General features: G+C 55.3%; 3 protein-coding genes across 3 annotated transcripts in view; all 3 read right to left on the bottom strand.

Annotated features, from left to right (window-relative positions):
* Positions 1-10,651, bottom strand: part of B0H65DRAFT_414873 (uncharacterized protein) — a gene marked incomplete at both ends in the record, with an annotated part of 31,876 nt that extends 21,225 nt beyond the window's left edge. The window contains 4 exons of the mRNA XM_062823951.1: positions 14-3,052; positions 3,242-5,686; positions 5,741-9,964; positions 10,016-10,651. Of these exons, the coding sequence (XP_062687528.1) occupies positions 14-3,052; positions 3,242-5,686; positions 5,741-9,964; positions 10,016-10,651 (10,344 nt within the window). The remainder of the gene's footprint in view (positions 1-13; positions 3,053-3,241; positions 5,687-5,740; positions 9,965-10,015) is intronic.
* A 164-nt stretch (positions 10,652-10,815) lies between these two features.
* On the bottom strand, positions 10,816-12,053 carry B0H65DRAFT_69343 (uncharacterized protein). Its single transcript, XM_062831281.1, has 2 exons — positions 10,952-12,053; positions 10,816-10,842 (listed from the first exon to the last, which is right to left on the bottom strand). Exon 1 carries the CDS (start codon positions 11,764-11,766, stop codon positions 11,089-11,091), a length of 678 nt encoding a protein of 225 aa, XP_062687527.1. The 5' UTR covers positions 11,767-12,053; the 3' UTR covers positions 10,816-10,842; positions 10,952-11,088.
* Positions 12,054-14,379: 2,326 nt separating this feature from the next.
* B0H65DRAFT_69354 (uncharacterized protein) lies at positions 14,380-18,634 on the bottom strand. The gene is made up of 2 exons (XM_062831282.1): positions 15,202-18,634; positions 14,380-15,123 (listed from the first exon to the last, which is right to left on the bottom strand). Exons 1-2 carry the CDS (start codon positions 18,509-18,511, stop codon positions 14,606-14,608), a joined length of 3,828 nt encoding a protein of 1,275 aa, XP_062687526.1. The 5' UTR covers positions 18,512-18,634; the 3' UTR covers positions 14,380-14,605.
* Between the last annotated feature and the right edge of the window lie 2,420 nt (positions 18,635-21,054).

The raw sequence follows: 21,054 nt of genomic DNA, 5'->3' as shown, positions 1-21,054 counted from the left end.
AGTCTTCCTCGACCATGTCGGACAGTTGAGTGGGTTGCGTCTCTTCCCAAGCAGGCTGTGTGAACACCTCCTCGAGTAGCTGGCTGGCCTGGGTGGCCTCCTCTTCAGGGAAGTTGTCAACTGCAGGGGAGTCTGGCAAGGCAGGAAGGATATCCAGATCTTCGTCGAAGGGCAGAGCCGGCAACTGCGAGAGGTCCTCTTCGGCACCAGGGACTTGGGTGACATCCTTGACAGCTTCCTCAACAACCGGAGATCGTGGTGCAACGACAGGCAATGCAGACTCTTGGTCGGGAGTACTGCCCCGGCTCTCCGGCAGTTCAGGAAGAAGATCCAAGTCTTCGTCAGTGGGAAGAGGTAGAAGCTCTGGAGAAACAGCCTTGGGCAATGAAGAAGGCTCGGGCTCAGGAGAATCATTTCTGCTCTCAGGCAGCGCGGGCAAGACATCCAAATCCTCATCAACAGGCAGAGCTGGCAACTTGGACAAATCCCGCTCCTTCTCCTCTTCAGATTGCTCATGAATAACAACTGGGATAGTCTCAGGTTGCGGCTCAGGCGACTCGTTCCTACTCTCCGGAAGCTCAGGTAGGAGCTCAAGATCTTCATCCACAGGCAAAGAGACCGATTCCGGGTCTGGGAGACTGCGCTCAATGGCTGGGATATTGACAGCCTTGTCGATTTGGTCGCTGACGGCTTGTTCAACCTTCGGCGTCGAGGGCTGAGCAATTTCAGGAGACTCGCTACGGCTATCGGGTAGAGCAGGGCTATCGGGTAGAGCAGGTAAGAGATCGAGATCCTCATCAGCGGGCAGTTGAGGCAAGGTATCCAGCACAGGGAAGTACTCGTCAAGATCCCGCATGGGCGGCTCAACACCCAGAGTAGGCATTGCCGCAACTGGCGAAGCGTATCCTGATCCCTCGCGGCTTTCAGGCAAAGAAGGCATGGCCCAAAGACCGTCGTCAGATGGCAGGCGGACAGTCTCGGGGCTGACGGAGATGGGTAGCTCGGAAGTCTCTTCGATGGCCTTGACGGGTGATGAGACCTCTTCAACCTCATGAACACTCGGAATAGTAGCGGTGACAGGTGAAGCGTATCCCGAACCGGCGCGGCTCTCGGGCAGGGAAGGCAAGGCCCAGAGACCATCATCAGACTCAGCTGGAAGCGGCACGGACTCGGGTTCGGGGATGGTGATTGACAAGCCGTCCTCCGAGTCTTTGGATGGCTCGTCAATCTCTTTGTCGACTGAAATATCCTTGAGCTGGGCCACAGGCGTTGCAAACTCCCTTGACACAGGGGAGCTGGGACCACTCTCAGGAAGAGCGGGGAGAAGATCTAAATCCTGGTCGGTCGGGAGTGGCAGGAGTTCAGGAACAACTTCAAGTGGGAGGGCCTTTGAAACGTCCTCGGGAATAACCTCGGGAGCAGATTCGGGGATTTCAACCGGAGAAGAGACCGGGAAAGCAAGCTCCTTAGTAGGTGAGGCAGGAGCACTTGCTGGGAGGGCTGGGAGGAGGTCCAAGTCCTCGTTTACCGGAAGTGGTAGAAGCTCGGGGATAACCTCAACCTCAGGAATGGTCTCAACAGCATGCTCCTTTTCGATGATGGGCTCAACGACTGCTTCAATAACCGGGGAAGTGGCAAGCGAAGCGTGTTCCTTGGTAGGTGAGGCAGGCCCACTCTCAGGCAGGGCCGGAAGAAGATCCAAGTCTTGATCAACCGGGAGCGGCAAGAGTTCAGGCACGACCTCGGAAATGACACTCGGGACAAAATCCTTTTCGACGACCGCTTCAATAACCGGCGAGGTAGCAAGGGAAGCATATTCCTTAGTAGGCGAAGCAGGGCCACTCTCAGGAAGAGCAGGAAGTAAATCCAAATCTTGATCCACAGGAAGTGCTACATTCTCGGGCTCAGGGACAATTTCACGGACAGTCTCAGAGATAGCCTCAGAAACAGGCTCCTTCTCGAGCACGTGAGCCACTGGAGAAGCGGAACGGGAAACATACTCCAATGCCGGAGAAGCTGGACCGCTCTCGGGAAGAGCAGGTAGGAGGTCCAAATCTTCGTCAACCGGTAATGAGACAGCCTCAGGCTCAATTTCTTTGAGAAGCGCAGGGGAAGCGACCGGTGAAGTAGCAAGTGAAGCATGCTCCTTAGTAGGCGAAGCAGGAGCACTCTCCGGGAGAGCGGGCAAAAGGTCCAAGTCTTCGTCAACCGGCAATGAAATGGTCTCCGGCTCAGGCATAGGCTCCTTGGGTACCTCCAATTCACGGCTAACTTCCGAAACAAGCTCAGCCTCGTTATCTATCTCCCTCTCAACGGCAGGAGCAATAAACGGCGATGTAGCGAGAGAGGCATGTTCCTTCGTGGGTGACGCCGGACTGCTTTCAGGAAGCGCGGGAAGCAAGTCCAAGTCTTCGTCAACAGGTAGCGCTACTGTCTCGGGCTCAGGAATAATGACAGGCGAGGCGGCCTTCTCGAGAATGGGAGAAGTGCTTCTCTCTGGGGAAGTATTGCCACTTGCAGGAAGTGCGGGCAGGAGATCAAGATCCTCGTCAACCGGCAGTGTGATGGTCTCGGGAGTAACCTGTATCTCCTTGGGCGCGTCTGCAACTTCGGGGGCCAGAACAGGTAGAGATGGGGCAGCCTCGACCGTCGGAGAGGTAGCGATGCTGTCTGGTAGAGCGGGGAGGAGATCGAGATCTTCATCGACTGGAAGCTTGATGTTTTCCGGAACCGGGACCTCACGCTCAACGGCCTTCGACGTCTCCTCAACTACTTCCTCCACGAAAGGCAGGGATGGCATAGTCTCAGTTGTCGGGGAAGTAGTAAGACTGTCCGGGAGCGCAGGCAGAAGATCGAGATCCTCATCGACCGGTAGCGAGACAGTCTCGGGAGCTGGAGCGACAGAAACCGGGACTTCAATGGTCTGCGGTGTCTCGATAGCCTTCGAGGTCTCTTCAATTTCGGGTGCCGGGACTGAGAAAGAAGGCGTAGTCTCGACTGCCGGAGAGTCAGGCAGAGCTGGAAGTAAATCCAGATCCTCATCAACAGGAAGCTTAACAGCCTCCGGAGCCAAGATTTCTCGAGCCACGGTGGTTGGGACTTGGACGGCCTTCGGTTTCTCCTCCATTTCCTCGGCAACCTCTGGGGCCAAGATCGGCAGAGAGACGGGCATGGTCTCAGTAGTCGGAGACGAAGCAATGCTATCAGGCAAAGCGGGAAGGAGATCCAGATCCTCATCAACAGGAAGCTCGATGTCCTCTGGGATCTTGACGGTCTCCAAGGCAGGGATGGCTTCCTCCACCGGGGCGGATACAGCTTCCAGCTCGGACTTGACAACGGAGACAGGTGAGTCTGGCTCAGGAAGAGTAGGTGAAGAAGGGCCACTCTCCGGTAGAGCTGGGAGGAGATCCAAGTCTTCGTCCATGGGGAGCTTGATGGTCTCTGGAGAAGGAAGATGAAGATCTCTCTCAACCGGAGCGGGGACCTCAATAGCCTTGGGAACCTCAACCGCTTCAGGGATATCAGCAGCCGGAGCCTCCTCAACAACCTCCGGGGCAACTGCTGGCAAAGAGACAGGCACAGCAGACTCGGTTATCGGGGACTCGGGCAAAGCAGGAAGAAGATCCAGGTCATCATCAACGGGAAGCTTGACTGCCTCGGGGGCAGGGGCACGAAGAACCTGTTCAGCTGGGACGGATACAGCAGCTGGGACCTCGACTTCAACCGCCTTGGACGCCTCTGTGAGATCAGAAGCCTCGGAAACTTCAGGAACGGACACCGGCAAAGCCGCCACAGGCACAGCACTCTCGGTGGTCGGAGACTCAGGCAAAGCAGGTAGCAAATCCAGATCCTCGTCAATGGGGAGCTTGACGGTCTCTGGGGCGGGAAGAGCCTTCTCATCAGGAGCCGGGCTAGGGACTTGGACCTGCTCGAGGACCTCATCAACGGGTAGATCCTTTGAGAGATTCACAGGGGTGGCGATGGGTGAGCCAGCGTCACTCTCAGGAAGAGCCGGGAGGAGGTCCAGGTCTTGGTCAACAGGAAGTTTGACGGTCTCCGGTGCAGGGAAAACGGTCTCAATAGTCTCAGGGACCTGAGGCGTAGAAAGATCCACGGGCTTCAAAACTTCATCCTCGGCCTCAGTCTCCGGGGCAACAACAGGCGACATACCCCCCGCCTCACTTTCCGGCGCACTCTCCGGCAAAGCAGGCAGCAAGTCCAAATCATCATCCTCCGGGAGCTCAAAGCTCTCCGGGGGAGGAAGAGCCTCCTCGGTATCAGCCGGCGCCAACACAGCAGTAGCAGCGTTCCGTTCCACAAGATACAAAGGCTTCATCTCCCTCATCGAGCTCTCCCAGCTGCTCGGCCTCGGCCTGCTCCTGACCGGGGAAGTTCCACCGGAAGCGGTGGCGTCACCATGGGCGCTAAATGGCCTTGAAACAGGTGACTGCCCCCAGGCGTCAGGGGGTGGAAGCGAATGCACTGACCCGGACCTCTTCCCCTTCAACCGAAACTGGATAGGAACGGCGGTTTGGCTAGGTAGTCTAACTGGGGTGGTACCGTCCAGCGCACTACGGCTGCGAGTATGACCCCTCTGTCTCCTGACCATGGATTGGGTGCCCATCATTGCTGCTACGGCAGCCTTGAATGCATTGCTTGGAGAGCCAGACGTAGGTGGTGGGGTAGAAGGTCTGCTTTCCGGCAGTGCTGGAAGCTGTTCGAGATCAAAGTTAAGCGGCGAGGGCAAGTCTGCAAGGTAGCGGTACCCAGGTCCCGTGAGAGTAGGGTAAGGAGGCAAAGGAAGAAGATCACCATATTGGGGGTCGATGGCCGGGGTGATTGGTCTTTGGACTAGGACCTCAGGGTCGATGAACCGAGAATCCGTGTGTCGCAGTTGGGTCGGCTCGGGGGCACTGTCCGAGCCAGCGTTGCTGCCGTGTGATTTCTCCTCCTCCTCCTCCTTAGGCTTAGCGACGGGGATACTATCCATGGAGGCCTGGGTGGCATTTGGGCGAGGGAGAATCTGGGCCTCCGCTTCCTTGCTCTCAGAAGCGGTCGCAGCATCAGACTCTTCTGCCGAGCCGGCACCTGCGCCATGGGTGCCGGCATTACCTAAAAAAGACTGCTCCTCACTGTTGCCGTTCAGCTCGGTGGTGGTAATAATGTGGTCGTGCTTGCGGTCCGATGTCGAGCCATTGGTCTGGTTCTTCAGGAAATCAATGAACTCGTGGCTTGGTCGGCGGTCCGAAACACCATTGTGCTCGGTGCCGACCTTCTCGCCTTCCATCGCATTCTCATCAGAGGAATTGGTCTGGGAGTTCTCGCGGTCCACAACCTCAAACGAGAACTCCTTCCCCAGCCGATGATCTGGTGGCTCTCGGTTGTCCGGATTGAATGTCCTCTCTGGGTTCGTCGTGGCTTCGTCCTCGTCAATTTCCGCTTTTCGCGGAAGGGACTCCCACTCGTCACCCGTAGAAGTTTGAGTCTCGGGCTCCGCTGCCACGCCATCACGGCGCCAAGTATAGGTATCGGCATGAGTATCGGGGTTCGGATTCTCGCCGCAAACCACATCGGCGAAGTTATCGGAGAAGGTGGGGCGGTAAGGAGAGAAGATTGGTGGTTCTACGAGGCCTTTCTGGAGCTTGCGCTTGGGATTGACGGGGCTACTTGTTGGTTCATCGACAATCTGTAACTGGGTTAGCAATCGTAATCGTCCACTATGATGGTGGTCAATTCTCACCTGACGCGTAGCCTCATCTCCTTTCTCTTCATGAGATTCTCCCTCGGGAAGCGCACCCTGCTCCTCCTCCTTAAGCTCCTCTTTAGCCTCTTCATACTTGGGCTCTTCAGTCGCTTTCGGGCTCTCCGGTTCCTGAATGGTAATGGCGGGAACCGGGGCGGCCTCGTGGTGCGGCTCCGGATGCGGCTCGGGATCGGGATGCGGGGCTTGGCGGGGTAATTCAACGTCCGGCCGCACCTCGTTCTTTGTTGGCGCAGCAACTTCAACCTCGATCGGCTTTGTTTGGGGCTGGAGCTCCCGCGATTTCTGCTCTTCAGGCTGCTTCTCTTCGACGATCGGGGCCTCAACAACCGGAGCCGGGACCTCAACTTTGTTCTCGACTTCGGGAGCAAGGCTCTTCTCCTCTGCAGCCGGGATCTCGACCTTCTTCTCAGCAGCGGCCTTCCTATCCTCAGCAACCTTCTTGAGCACCGCATCACCAAGCGCTCCCCAAGCACTGCTCGCCTTCCTCTTAGGCTGCAATGCGCGCTTGATCGCTTCCACAGCCGCTTGCCTCGACCTGTCCGCAACAACGTGCGTCAACCCGGTATCAGCCACGGGCTCCACCCACCCATCTGACTTGACAGACTCGTTATCCTCATCTTTTGGGGTGGGGGCAATGATCTCAATTTCACCGCGGGCGTTAAGGATGTAATTCGGCTTCTTCGATTCTTCGGCGGCAGCGGGAGCTAGGTAGGGTTCCTCGGAGGAAGGCTTGGTCGTGACGGGTTCCGGCTCGGACTCGCGGGCGGCTTGTCTTGCGCGTTCCCTCCGTTGACGTTCAGGAGTGGGAGTGGGCGCTGGCGTAGGCAGCACCAAATTCAACAACGGCCTATCCCTCTCACACGACGGATCTCTCGAAGTAAACATCGGCTGTCCAGTGGGCGCATGAAGACTGGAGTGATCCTCCGCCGGCGTGAGGAACCTATGCAGATCTCTCGGCAAGATGACATGATCGATCTTCACATCGGCATTGGGCTCGGCGTACTTGCTCTTCTTGGGCTTTCCATCATCTGCGGGCTCAGCGGTGGCCCAGCTAGGTTCGGCCGTGATGATCGTTGGTTCCGCTGTGACGATGACAGGTGTCGGCGGTCCAAACAGGGCATCGTCATACTTATCCACGACTGATCGGCTAGGCGAGCTGCTGCGCAAGCGTTCCTCCCGCCGGTTGCCAACGTAGTCACGATACCACTTGTTGGCTTCAGCCTGAGGATCTGGCTTTGGCTCCGCCTCGCGAACGTGACTGGGTTGACGGCTCCGGCTACGAGTACGCCCAGGCTCTTCGGTCGTGTCGCGTAGTGGCTCGGATTCGCGAACACGGCTTCCTGCACGGTTACGGCTTCGGCTCCGCTCACGTTCAGGTTCCTCTGCCATCAAAGTCTCCTTGTCGGTCTCGGGAACGGTCGCTTTGTCAGCATCTTTGGTGGTTGGCTGCTCCGATGCGTTCCTGCTCCTGCGGATCTCCTCTTGACGCTGATGGATCTCAAACGAGTCACGACGAGTCACTCTCTCGCGAATCTCAAGTTCCGCATCGGTTAGTTGACGGATCATTTGACGGCGCTTGGGAGGCGAGAAATCAGGCTCGGGAACAGTGTAGACCTGGGGAGTCAGTGGCCTAGCCGGGGTAGCATAAACCGGTGTAGCGAACGCATCATCCGGAACCTGAAATTGGAATGGGTCAATTACGCCTTTAGGGGACTTCGAGGGGGATGGTCCTGGAGCTGGAGCTGCCTTGGAGTCGCGACTAACCTGGTCCTTGGTGGATTTCGAAGGCTCTGGCACAACGGGTTGGCTGGACTTGCGAGGTTCCTCGTCCTTGGGTTTCTCTTGTTGCTGCTCAGCGGCTTCAAGCTCGGCCAACTTCCTTGCCCGTTCCTTTTCGAGCTCGAGTTCCTTTTGCATTTCGGCGAGGAGTCGAAGAGTTTCGGCGCGCTTAGCACGTCTCTCCTCCTTGCTGGGCTTCTTGGGCTTCGGGTTGAGAGTGTCGCCCATACTCTCTCGCTTCTTCTCCGGAACGGATCGGGTTGGCTCTTCGACCTTGGGCTTAGGCTCGTCTTTCGGAAGGTCGCGCTCGTTGATGACGGTAACAGCCTCACGCTTGGGACGGTGATGCTCCTCCCGGTCAGTCTCCTTACCTGTATTGGAGCGCTTTTCCTCGGGAGACTCATCCCTCGGTTGCCGGCTAGTGCTACGGTGCCTGGGCTCAACATCGACAACCATGTTCTCCCTTTCAGCGCGATATCGAGCATCATGCATCCGTCGCTCCTCCTTGTACTGCATTTCACGAGCTTCTCGGACACGGCGTTCGTACTGTTCACGGTAATCGGCTTCGTCACGGAGACGCCTAGCTTCCTTGGCGACAGCCTCAAGCGCAGACTCGCGGGTCTCGAGCTCTCGTCGGGCAGCAATAGCAAGATCCTCCGCCTCACGACGGACTTTCTCTAGATGCTCACGCTCTTGACGTTCCCGCTCAGCAGCAGCTGCTGCGCGTTCCAACGCTTCACGGCGGGCCTTCTCAATGGCTTCCTGAACTTCGCGTTCCTGGGCCTCGCGACGAGCCTTCTCAAGAGCTTCGAGTTCCCGTTGAGCGGCAGCGGCAGCGGCAGCGCGTTCTTCAGCCTCCCTCTGCATCTTCTCAAGGGCCTCACGCGCTTCCCGCTCTTCGCGCTCCCTCTGCGCGGCGAGTTCAAGAGTAGCGGCAGCGGCACGCTCCTCTGCCTCCTTCTTCTCGCGAGCCTCCCGCTCAGCAGCCTCCTGAGCTTCACGCGCTTCACGCTCCCGCTTGATGGCGGCGGCAGCACGGGCCTCCCGTTCTTGGCGCTCCTTCTCAAGACGCTCCTTCTCAGCCTCTTCGGCTTTCCGGCGCCGCTCTTCCTCCTGCTGTACACGTTGCTTGTACTCGGCCAGAACGTGGTTGGGGTCCAGGTTGCGATCCTCTTCGTCGTCTCGTCGGTTTCGGTCCTGGAAAAGGGCAGTTCCAATGAGTGCTGCGGCAACGCCGGCAGCAGCTGGGTCGGGAAACTTGGGAACATCGGAGGTTAGGCGGCTGTGGCGGTCTTCGAAGTCGTGCCAATCATCGAACTCGAGGTCACGGGTCGTAGGGAGCGGTACTTGGACATGGACTGGAACGTGGGAGGTATGAGAAGTATGGGAAGCATGCGACTGGACGTGAGACGAAGCACGTGAGCGATGTTGTCGGTAATTGGAAGGCGGCGTGTCATCTCGGATCACTTCATGTTTATCAGCTGCAGCTCCAATGGACTTGGCCAAGGCAGAGTCGGCCACAAGATGCCTACCATCGGCGGATCTCTGGCGCGGCATGGGGTGTTCCTCCAGGGCGCGTGTCGAGACCGGAACACGGGGCTTGGGGGCCTGGATGGCAACAGAAACGGGTCGTGACGTGATCAGAGGTGAGCCGGATACCAGAGTTGGACTGGTGACAGCATCGAACCTGTGGGGATCCGGAAGAGGATCGTTCTCGAATCTGTTAAGCCAGGGCTTCGACTGACGGGGTGGAGGCGCGTTCTCGGTCGATCGAAACCCATTCAGAGGAGTCACAAGGCCGTGCAAGGAGTTGACGGGACCAAACTTGGAGGGATCGATGGCCTTGTTCCTGACATAGGGTTTCTGGGGGCTGATAGTCGGTGGTGGAGGCGCGGCAGCCGGGGGAGAAGACAGCTTATCGTCCGAGAATTGAGGTGTTGAGCCATAGGCGAGGTCAGAGTCACTAGCGCTGGCCTCCTCCGTGTTGTCACCCGAATCGGAGTCCGAATCCGAAGCCGTGTCCCAGCCCTGATCATGGTCATTTTGTTCGTTGCGCTTGGACTTGGAGGGAGCAAGACCGCGGCGTCCATTCCTCCTCGAATTCTGGCGGCGGAAGTTGGAGATGGCGGTTGCGGCACCTACCAGCTGAGATGGACGTTGCTTGCCAGCCCTTTCCAGATCGCGAAGGTTGGAGGCCCTAGCAAGGTCAGAGATCTTGCGCCCAAGTTCGATAATCTCCTCGTCGGTCTTTGTTCGCGCCAAGTTAGGTCGACCATCGGGAGTAAAGAGCTCTGGATCGTGTTCGGGCTGGTCATGGTAGTGCTGCGCAGGGTGCTGATAAGCATGGGGTTGCTGCTGGTGGTATTGCTGATGCTGGTGGTGATAGTAAGGCTCGGAATGCGCATGTGAGTGCTGTGGATGCTCTGGTCGTGGTGTGTGCTGGTCCGAGTGCGCATACTGGTCCTGGGGCACATATGGTCGTGGTGTGTGCTGATCCGAGTGCGCATACTGGTCCTGGGGCACATATGGTCGTGGTGTGTGCTGGTCCGAGTGCGCATATTGGTCCGGGGGCACATATTCTGGGCGCTGGTACTCATGCTGAGGCTCGTACTGATGATGATCCTTGTACTGATCCTTGGGCTGGTCCTTGTGTTGATACTCCTTGTCGTGGTGGGAGTGTTGAGAATAGGTCTGGCTAATCTTCCTCTGCGGCCCGCTCCTTCTCCTGGCACCTCGCTGCGACTCTAGGGAAGACCTGGACTGGTACCCGCCATAGGCCAAGTTGCTGTCGATGGAAGACGAGGAGTAGTTCTTCTTGCGAAAAGATCGGCGCTTCCGTACTTTCTTGGAGGATGCCAAGGAAAAGAAAGAGCGGAAGCCCCATCCCGTGTTTTTGGGGGCGCTGTCTTCGTCGGAAGAGGTGACGGCGGAAGACGAAGTGCTGGAGTTGGCGCGGGATCGGGTGGATGACGGGCCGGCGGCAGCAGTTTGGCCCACGGCGGCGGCGGCGAGGGCGGCAGCGGCGAGCTGTTCTCTGGAATGGCGGCGGTCAGCGCGTCGGCGGCGCTCCCTCTCGGGGCTCCGGCGGCGTTGATCTCGCGGAATCATGGTTGACCGCTTGGGTATAAGATATGATGTGTTTCGTTACGGGCCATTCATTTGCGGTTGGCGATGTGTATGCGTCGTTGATGTTGATGCAATTGGTAGGGGGTGTCGTTCATTCGTTACGGTCGTTCAGTTTGTGTCTAAGCTTCTTTTCTTCGCGTAATGGGGTATCGATATGTCTTTTTTGCAAAACACTACGACTAGCATGTGGTAAGCGATCGCGATACTAGACACTATGGTGGATTGGATAGGTATTTTGGTGTATTTTTGGTGAGGTTGTTGCTGTCATGGATTCACACGTACGGAGCTGAGAGCTGAGAGCTGCTTCGGTTGGAGGCTGGGGACGGGGGGACTGTTTGGACTGGGGTTTGGATCTCGATTATGGATTCTCTGTTTCTGGTGAAGGGTCCCCCGGGCAGCGAGCGCAACAGCGAACAGCGTTAACAATTATTGATTTTGGTATTTTCTGGGGTATAATGGGTTGTAGTGGTAAAGAGTCGTTGTTGTTGTTGTTGTTGTGTTGTATGAGGCTGGACCCTTGACACTCTATTCAGCCCTGCTGTAAGGAGTGTGTGTGTTTGTGTGTGAGGTGGTGAACAAGGTGTTGATTGAGTGTTGAAGAGTCCCTTTTCAAAATGACTTTGAAAGATAGAAAGGTTACAGTCAGATGGAATTAGCCAGGAATTGCCCGTGTCCCTCTCCACGAGCTGAGAAGGAAGGAACAAGCGCCGAACCGACGATGCCCTGCGTGGAGACAGAAGACCCAGAAGACCCCGATCCTGCCAATTGCTACGTGAACCAATCCCAATTGGTTTGATGATACACTTGGGACCCGCAAATTTGATCTCAGGTGGCAGGAAGGAACACCACAAGCAAGGCGTTTGAGAGAAGACGTGAGGAGCAGACGTGAAGAGGGCCTTCCATTTCTTGGGATTTCGTTGCTTGGGATGAACACGACGTTCCCACCACGCCAACCACTCTCCACTCGCGGGAGAAGGAGCCATACTACCATCCTTGACACCTTGGGATGGATGGATCTCCACGAATCGAAACATTGTTTGAACTGGAGGCTCCACATTGGCCGGGCCCGACCTCTTCCCAATTCGATGTTTTCTCATGTCTCGAACCCAGCTGAACCACCAGACGACTCAACGCGACTTTTTTCTTCCTCACCACCTGCCAGTCAGTGCGGCACCACCTGAGACACCCTCATCTCCCCCTCACAAGCACAACTCACAAACACCACCACCACCACACAAAGTTGTATGTGTCTCACAGCATGTCCCGACTCCCGCGCCTCGTCCCGCGGCCGAATCATGATGTGCAGCCGGGGGTGCTCTGGAAGTGGTGTACAGTAGCCTACACCGGCGTACAGTGGTGGGTATTTTTCTGCCCTTTTGCGTCCTCGTCTGGGCAGTCTACCCTTGCATCAGTCTCACCGCTCAATTGGCCCATTCCGACTTCTTTCCCTCACAAGGTTCAATCGGCAACCTCTCCCACTGGTTGGTTGTTCTCCCACACCAAAAGCCCAACAGCGAGTCCACACGTGTACAGAGAGTCACTGATCAGAAGTTACTCAGAAGGCAAAATAGAACGTGAAGAGGGGCTTTTTTGGTGGTGTGTTTCTCAACATGGTGCAGAGATTCCCTCCGCCCTCAGATCGCCCCCCTCTGAGCCCCTCCTATCCAATCCTTATCGCGCATTGTTCGCCTCGCCATCACTTGCTCGAGCTTGCCTGTTATCGTGAAGCAGCAAGAAGCCACTGCAGTCATGGATGAGTACTGTGTTCATGTGCCTCGACGTCAGATCCGATCGGGCATCTGTAAGCCTGAAAGCTGTCGTGAGGTTGAAATAAGCGCAGCGTGCCTTTTCTTCCATCCGATGGTTGGCAGCTTGGCTCATTGGGTTTTTGGGTCGATGGCATCTGTCATCCGAAAGTCTTGATCCTGAAACTGAAAGTTCAGATGGAAACCCAAAACCCAACTTCATGACCACAGATCTTAGTCAGTGCTCGAAACCTGACAAGAGATCTTTAAACACTTGTCAGTGATACCCAGCACATACAAGCTGTGAGAAACACAAAGTTGGGTATCAGTAACCAACCCTTCCAGAAGAGTTCTGACTTGCATCTTCATGTCTCAACCCTCCTACTCAGTTGAACGGCCTTGCCGAGGCCGGATTTCACGCCCAAAGTTCAGGCCGGGAGAACATTGGAATAAGTCGTCATTGGTTGAAAGCATCAATGTAAGAGTTGAAGCTGAGCGGAAGTCTCCGGCGCATTCAACTTCGCAAAATGACCACTTCGAAGGCATCACACGTCCAGTCTTCGCGTGAGCTCTGGCATATGTTTGATATCTTCGATCTACTTTTCTTTCCAGATATACGGCTTCTTCGTCTCCTACGCGTGATGGATGTCCCTGAGGATTGCTCCTCCGGCGTCAAGTCGGCTGTGATCCTTCTCATGTTGTGGCCTCAATCACAGCATAGCAGCTTGCTCTGGGCACAGGTTGTCATGTGAACTGACGTTAGTCTGAAAGTCTATATCGGGCTCTCTGAACCAGGTAATATCGGCCAAGGGAGCTTCTTGCTACCTTAGTTATCTAGCCAAACGATGGGGGGAAAAAAAAAGAAGGAAGGGACAAGACATGGAGCGCAAGATAAAAAGAAGAGAGGAAAGGAAAGAAAACAAGAAGTCGTGACATTATGCATGATGCCAACACCACTCACCTACATAGCACGATGATATACTCATGATACGCTACTACCTGACTAGAGTCAGTCCACAAGACAGCAATCATCGGGAATACAAAGCAGAAAGAGAAAAAAATCTTGAGAGAAAGACGACAATAACAGCTAGAACACACACTCCATCATCATATTCGTCAATAACGTCCGCAAAAATAAAGGGACACCCGACCCCATTATCCAAACCGTTACCGTTCGCATGCTCCATTGATAACCGCTCAGAAAAAAAAAAGCAACACATCCCCCAAGTAGGTGAGATCGAGATCGAGTTCATCGATTGGTCTCTTTAAATTACAGTTAGAGGTTCCATGACTTCCACTTCATAAGTGTCCTCTCTACAATCATCCATCCTCAACTACAACAGCCAGCCATAATATGAGTACTGTACTGTACCTACCTAGACAAACGAAATCGACGTGAATGACTGGACCGGCCCTCTAGAACTAAAAAGGAAAAGTCAATCAGGCAGAAAGAGAACAGAGAAGCCACTCAGCTACGAACCTCACAGGCCTAGACTAGGCAGTCCTATCTCGCAGCGAGCGAGGTCTAGAACTAGGCACAGTAAAACGTAAGCATTTCAGCCGTGCGTGATACGTTTGATTACCTACTTTCTCATGTCTTTCAAGCATCCTGTGGGATCGATCCTTGTCGTGAAAAACCAAGCCAAGCTCATCAATGAAAAGAGTGTAACGAACAGGAACAACCTGTGTAGGAGAAAGGGATGTATGTGACTCAGTCTGCAAACGGCAAGAGGAGAACATACCTCTAGGTAAATATTGAACACCGGACCTAGGTAGCCTTCTCCGCTCAGTCACTAGGTACCATGATGTATCTATCGTCCATAAATATCAACATCAGAAACTTCAACAGCTGACTGGCTGTACTATATCGTATGTTAAGAGAACAATGCCGACAGACACCGGTCTTCGTAAAGTATTTGAGCAGGAACAAGAAGAAGTTGGTATATAAAGGAAGTAAGTATCTCAAAACATCCAGCTGGGCTGCAGATCATCATACAGCAGAACAGAACAGAACAGAACAAAAAGCGATCACGACGCTCTCCTCTCCACCACGCTTTCACCCCGCTATCCAAACGCAGAACAAAGCAACAGACCGCCCGCCCGCCATCCATTCATATCCAAACAACAACATCAAACGCTCCTACCCATTCAGCACCAACCATACCAGTACTACATACTCAACTAAACTAACCTAATGCCCATACTCCAAATGCGGCACAATAACCGGCCCATACTTGGTCGTAGCCGTAAACGCCCCATCACCCTGCACCACAAAATCCACCGCCAAACTGAGTTTATTCAGTCCGGAACCACCACCACTCCCGCCACTCGCTATGCTGGCAGCATACCCATTCTGTTGTTGTTGCATACCATTCATCCCCCCAGCAACAGCCTCAGGATCATAAGCAACAATAGCGACATAATTCCTCCTCGCCATGAGTTTCTTATACTCCCTCGCTGCCCCGCTCGCATCGGTATGGAAGATCTCCATCATGTCCTCCTTGGTGTCGGAGACTTCGTGGGTGGATTTGTGGCCGTTTAGGGGCACATAAAGCAATTTGTTGGAGTTGGAGCCGGAGTGGAGGGCTTTGAGCAAGTAGGAGGAGCAGGGGGCGGCGACGATGGGGGAGGTGATTAGTTGGTACATGGTTTTGTGGTCGGAAGGGTGGGAGGGGTCGTGCAGGAGGCCGGCGCCTGCGCTGTTGACGTCTTGATTGACAGCCGAATGTTAGTGAGGAACGGGAGAGAAGAAAGAAAAAAAAAATATAAAATAAAAAAGAAACATACCACCAGACAAAAACGTCATCCTAATCCCCTTCTGCTGGGCGATTCCTTGTAGTGTTCGAACAAGGTAGGTCCTCTCCAAATCCTTACTCTCATGCGTCCACAAATCCTTCAACTCCTCCGCGATATCAAACTCGCCAAACTGATTCAGCACATTGCCCATCAACCCACTCTTCCCCACCGCCCTTTTCACTTCCTTAAACCCGTGCGCCACCACCTCTTTACCACCCACCACACCCGCCACCGAGCTCGTCACCTTGCCCAGCAAGTTATACGTCGTATTAACCGCCTTCTTGCCCGTCGCAAACGTATTCGCCAGCGTCTCCACCGTTTCCAAGCGCGGGTAAACCACGGGCACGGATAGCATCCAGATACAATGCTGCACGCTAGGCGGCAACATAGCCACCTTTGGAAACAGACCTTGGTAGGTAGGACCGGCCATCACGCGCGTTTGTGTGCGTTCGGAGCGGCAGTCTGGACCGACGATGACGACGGCGGGACCGAGGTACTTGACGAAATGCCATCCTGCGCCGGTGATGGTGAAGAGGTCCATGTCCGATGAGACATTGCGGAGCATTTCGACGGTGGTGTGGTGCTGGAAGAGGAGGTACATGTCTATAGCGATGCGACCAATATTCTTGAAAATCGCCGACGACTGCATGTACTCCGGATAACTTCCAAACCCATCAAAGATATCGTGGTCATCGATCTGCAAGACATGCGGAATCTGCGCAAACGCCTCGCGCATGAAGGGTTGATCAAAGTGGCTCGTGTAATAATGGAAGTAAGCATGCGTAACATCTTCCTCGTGTCTCGCCGTCCAAGGGACATTCTTCCTGTTTTCTCTCCCGGCGATGCTAAGCCATTGCTTGAGGATAGGCACCTCGCGCCAGAGTCGATCACCATAAATCTGGTCGCCCAGACCTAGCTGGACATGAAACCCGCCGCACTCGACGTTCTTCTGGAGGATATCCTTCCACATAAAGCCCACCCCGCCGAGCTTGGCGCGCTCGTTCTGGTTTGTAGAGGGAGCAAAGTCATTCCCGGAATGCGCAATCATCCGCCACCCGGTCTCGTACCGGCCCGCGACGATGAACTCGTAGCGCGTGCAGCCGAGGTGCGAGGTGACGGCATAGGTCCAGCGTTCGGTGCCGTGCTCGGACATTTGCAGGTCCATGTCGTACTTGTAGAACACCCAGCGCTGGTGCGTCCAGATGTTGTGCGGGATCAGCTGGCGCGGGTTCGGGGAGAGGTCGACGCTGAGGTGGATGTGGATGGTGGGAGGTTGGGGCGCGTCCGTCACGATCATGATGCTGCCGTGCCAGATGCCCTTTTCCAGGTCCATGTTGACGTAGCGCAGGTAGGGGCCGAAGTAGACGCCGTTGGTGGGCATGATTTTGTACATGTCTACGCCGGCGCTGGGGGGCGGGCCGGTGAAGCCCGAGGGAGCGGCGGAGGCGACGGTCATGATGCTCTCGGCGTAGCCGGGGGTCTGGGGGTGGAACATGGGAGAGGCTAAACCGGCCTTGCCGCCGAGGAGAGGTGAGGCAAGAGGGTTGCCGTAGGTTGACGCCGTGGGAGACAAGGGCGCCGCTTCGTGGGTGATGGGGTTGGGACCCTTGGGGAATTCCCATTGCGTGGCCTGAGTGGCCAGGTGGATGTAGTAGTACTGACCCGAGTTCTGGTCAAGGTGGGCAATCCAGCCTTCAGGCAACGGCGGCGGTGCCTGAGTGGAAGCCAGGAGAGACGGCGTGTGTTGCAAGGCCGGATGTCCGACATTGTGGGCAGCCTGAGCCGGGTGTTGCTGGGGCTCATTGGCAAAAGCCGGGTGTCCGGGGTGCTGTTGCGCCGGAGTTTGAGGAGCAACAACGGCAACGGGCTTGGGCTTGTGGATGGATGAAGACGGCGCCGGAGAGGCAGTATTCACTGGCCGACTGCTTCCAGAAGCAGCTGTTGCCGGGCGAGAGGTTGGGTTCGGAGTGGCATTGTTGTTATTGGCAGTGGCCGGATGTGCCTGGGTCGGTCGTTGTTTCTCAGCTGGGTAGCTCGAAGAGGCATTCGGAGTGACACTGCTGTAAGCCGGAGGAGGAGTAGAAGCCTGCATGCGCTGGAAGTCCTGCTCCAGAACGCTCACTTGGAGGCTAGATCCAGCCGGCGCATTGGACGCGGGCTCGGGGTTCTTGGGAAGGTTGAAGCTATTCTGCTGCTGGGGCTGGGGCCTCGCTGGCTGAGGGTTCTGGGCTACCGCATCGCCTTGGTAGACGGTAGGGGGCCCGAACGGTTGTTGATCCGGAGACTCGGTGGGAGTCCAAGGACGAGGCGGTTGCGCCTGCGCTTGAGGTTGCTGCTGGGACTGAGCGTGCTGTGGTTGAGACGGAGGTCTCTGTCCACCATATTGCGCCAAACGCGACTGAGCCGCCGCACTTTGCGCACTTTGCGCCTGGAGACTCGTGAGGGTTGCGGTCCCCGAAATACCAGCAGCGGCATAGCGCGCTTCGATTCCGCCTCCTGGGATCACACCCGGCTCAACAATGGGTGTCTCGGGAGGAGGAGGCGACCCACGGCTAGCCCTCGTGGTCGAAGTCGAAGCCGTCGAAGAGATACGAGCAATGCTAGGCTCCGAGTTTTTGCGAACGTTGCCACCTCCGGGAGGAGGGTAGTAAGGCTTTTGCTGATAGGCATTGGAGATTTTCTGCGCAGGATGCGCAGGCTGGGCTGGCTGCTGGGTAGGCCGACCCAAGGGCTTCGCGAACAGATCATCCCCATTGGGACTATCGGGACTCTGCAGAGGCTTGGGAACAGCTCCGCGCCTATCCGCCAAACCAGGCTTCTTCTCAATAGGACTTATGTTCAACCGCGGAGTGGTATCGTTGTGTAACTGGGGGCTCGAGGATGCCGGAGGGGGGCTGTAGATGCGCCCAGTGCTGGAGGCCGGAGAGGGCCTGCGCACATCATCGACGGGGTATGGTGCTCGGGCTGGCTTGGAGGCCTGTGTAGGTCGAGAGAGGTCGTCGTCCGGGTACGGGAGAGGGGCGGCCGAACTCGAAGCTCCGGGCGGGAGAGGGAAGGATGGCAACGGAGGTAGGCCCGGGAGGCCGGGTAAAGGGGCGACGGACGACGCTGCCGACGATGTTGGCGGGGCGGGGTACTTGTAGCGGTTCTCAGATGCCTTATCGGCGGCACCTGGTGGTTTCGGGCTCATGGGCTTGAAGATTCTCAGCGGCTCAACGGTGGGACTATCGCAATCCTCATCCGAAGGGCGAGGCCTGCTGATGAAGAGTTCCTCATCAGGAATACCGCGGGGTCGAGACATGTTGACTAGATTTGGTGTCTGGATAGATATCTGGTAAGGAGTGGTGGTTATTTTGGGAGAGCGGCTATGCGCAACAACGGGCTGGCGTTGTTTCGGGGTGTCGAAGGATTCGGGTAGACAAACGGTCTCTTGTCACTCTTGATCGAGCGTGGGTTATTTCCGGATGTTCTCTTGAATCTCCAACTTGTCGATCTCGTCGTTTGGAGTTCTCTTAGGGGTTCGTGATTACCCCTCCTTGGTGTTGAGGATGGTGAGGATAGTAAAAGATAAGGCAGAAGAAGATCAACAACACAACAACCTCGTTGCGCTCAACTTGTCACAACCAAGTCACAAGCTGAAGTCTCTCAAACTGAAGCAAGCCAAACAAAAAAAGTCAGTTGAAGATGGACTTGTTGAAACAAAAGCGTCTTGTATCAGAAAAAGGGCCAGACCGGGAACAAGGTGATCAATATGCGGCCAGATGTGCAGGCCACACTGACTGGACTGGGACCTGACATGGGCGGCGCCAGGCACTTGATGGAGAAAAAGACCAGGGGCAAAGGTTAGTCAGGCTTCAACCCTGGGCGGCAGTCGGGCTCGCTGGTTCACTGTATAAAGTGTCACTCACATCACAAGCTGTGATTGGCCTCGGATGGCCTCTCATGGCAGCGCTTATGAGCTTGGAGATGGGGGCTTGATTGGACGAGAGCGGTTGCAAGCGCCCACCAAGCTCACCCTGTCAGGTTCTCAGGGTGGTAAAGATTTTTGTCGCAGGCGTCAGAGGACTCCGACCCCGACTCCAGTGTGCTGTTATTTGCGGGTGAACTCATGATGCAATCTCGTGAGACCCAGTGTTTGCTTTTCAGCTTTCGAGTTGATGAAGGACAACACGCGTCTTGTGGTATCGTTGGTGAGATGAGCTGTGGATGAAAGAGTCCCCCGCAGTTTGTTATTGATTCGTGATGTTATAGCACTGGTTAGATGGCGGGGCAACCCGGGCTAACCCGGGCTATCCTGGTCAAAGCGCCTAAACAATGGGCCAGGGGTAGGGGAAGTTGTTTGAAGAGTCTCTCTTCATTCTGTTCTCAGTTCCAACAAAGGACAATTTGGAGTTTTCGTTGTCTTTTCAAGAGCCCCTTGTACCTGGTGTTTGTACTGGGTTAGGTTCATAGTCACAACATTGGATGGTGCATGTGACTGTGATGTGATGAGTGCTTGCTTCCACTTGAGCTGCTTAAGGTAAAGACTTACAAGTACAGTACCTTCTCAGATGTCTTGTCATTTTCGTCTGGCATTCGGTAAAAATGCACTCTTGAAGTACGGCTCAAACAGCCAACTTGTCAAATTGCAATATTTGAGACATTCCATGCCGTCTCACCAACTCTATAGTGCGGGACTGGATGAGGTTTTGATGCTGTGTTCCAAAACATGATCTCTCTCGACGACGGCGGCCAACCGGGGGAGCGGGGCCGGCCGGGAAGTCCCCCAGCAGTTTCCAAGCCATTGCTGCAGCCAAGCTCCAGGCCAGTTCCAGGCTTCATAACCTAGCAAAAACACCAAGAACACCAAAACATCGAATTTGGGATGGTGAACTTGATCTTTGAAAATTCTTCATCAAGATTCGGACCCGGACCCCGCCGATCTTCGCTCTGGAGGTTGCCCATTCTTCAGCTGTCAAATTCTTCACCTACACTGGTTCATCTTGAGTCGACAGAAATCATGTGTTCGGAACCAAGCGAACAGGTTTCTCCTCCTTGGATGAACACCTTCTCGAGTCTGTCCCTGCAGTGGTGAGCTGCGGTGCATGTGCAATGGTGGTTCGGGTTGTTAGACGCTACACTGGATTCTAGCCATCACCTGGCCTGCGGCTGGCACGGGATGCCTGATTTGCCCTGGTCGTTACAGTGCCAATTCTCGCCAATCCAACAACATGTCCAATGCTGCATGCCCTGGCTTCATCCCGAACAGAGATTCACACTGCTCCTCAAAAGACCAGAGATCAGGGAGCACAAACCCCAGACTCTTGTCCCCCACGAAAAGGGATTTGTCAATTGGTTTCAATTGGAGACTTTTGTTTGGTTCGTGAGAGAGAGGCTGGTGTTGAGTGAGAGACGTCAAGTGACGAACAGGACGGGAAGGTGAATGCGTGTGTGTCAAAGGAACTCGCCTCGACCACAGCCACCCTGTTGAACATGTCTACTTTCCTGTTTCTTTTCTACTTTTGTTCTGCTTCAAGAGAAGACAGTCCTGTTTTCCATATCTCCTACATTCGACCTATATATTTCTCAAGATAAGGTGGGAAATAGTAGGCACTCCTACGCGCCATCCTTGTCTCCTGCCCCGTCTCCCACCGCGGACATATGCAACTTCAACGACGTCACTTCTAACTCCCCCGTCTTCCCCGGATCAACGCCAAGCCAGGCCGGTGCCGGCCCTTCTAGCCTTAGCCTTGTTCAAAATTTCATCTACCCCTCCTCCTCGTCCTAGGTTACCCTCGTCTTCTTACGACTCGTCCTTTTCCTTCTATTGCTTCATCGTGACCGTGTATAAGGGAACCGTGAGAC

The sequence above is a fragment of the Neurospora tetraspora genome, assembly GCF_033439725.1.
Source record: "Neurospora tetraspora strain CBS 560.94 chromosome Unknown B0H65scaffold_1, whole genome shotgun sequence".
NCBI classification, from domain to species: Eukaryota; Fungi; Ascomycota; class Sordariomycetes; order Sordariales; family Sordariaceae; genus Neurospora; species Neurospora tetraspora.
The sequence above is the reverse complement of the archived record's forward strand: the minus strand, read 5'-3'. Positions and strand labels throughout refer to the sequence as shown.

What these genes read in the sequence shown, in the direction of transcription:
- B0H65DRAFT_69343 (XM_062831281.1), bottom strand. Translation starts at nt 11,766, where the DNA reads ATGAGAAAACATCGAATTGGGAAGAGGTCGGGCCCGGCCAATGTGGAG.
- B0H65DRAFT_69354 (XM_062831282.1), bottom strand. Translation starts at nt 18,511, where the DNA reads ATGTCTCGACCCCGCGGTATTCCTGATGAGGAACTCTTCATCAGCAGG. An exon ending in GATGACGTTTTTGTCTGGTG is followed by an intron (nt 15,124 to 15,201) that starts GTATGTTTCTTT and finishes CTGTCAATCAAG; the next exon opens with ACGTCAACAGCGCAGGCGCC.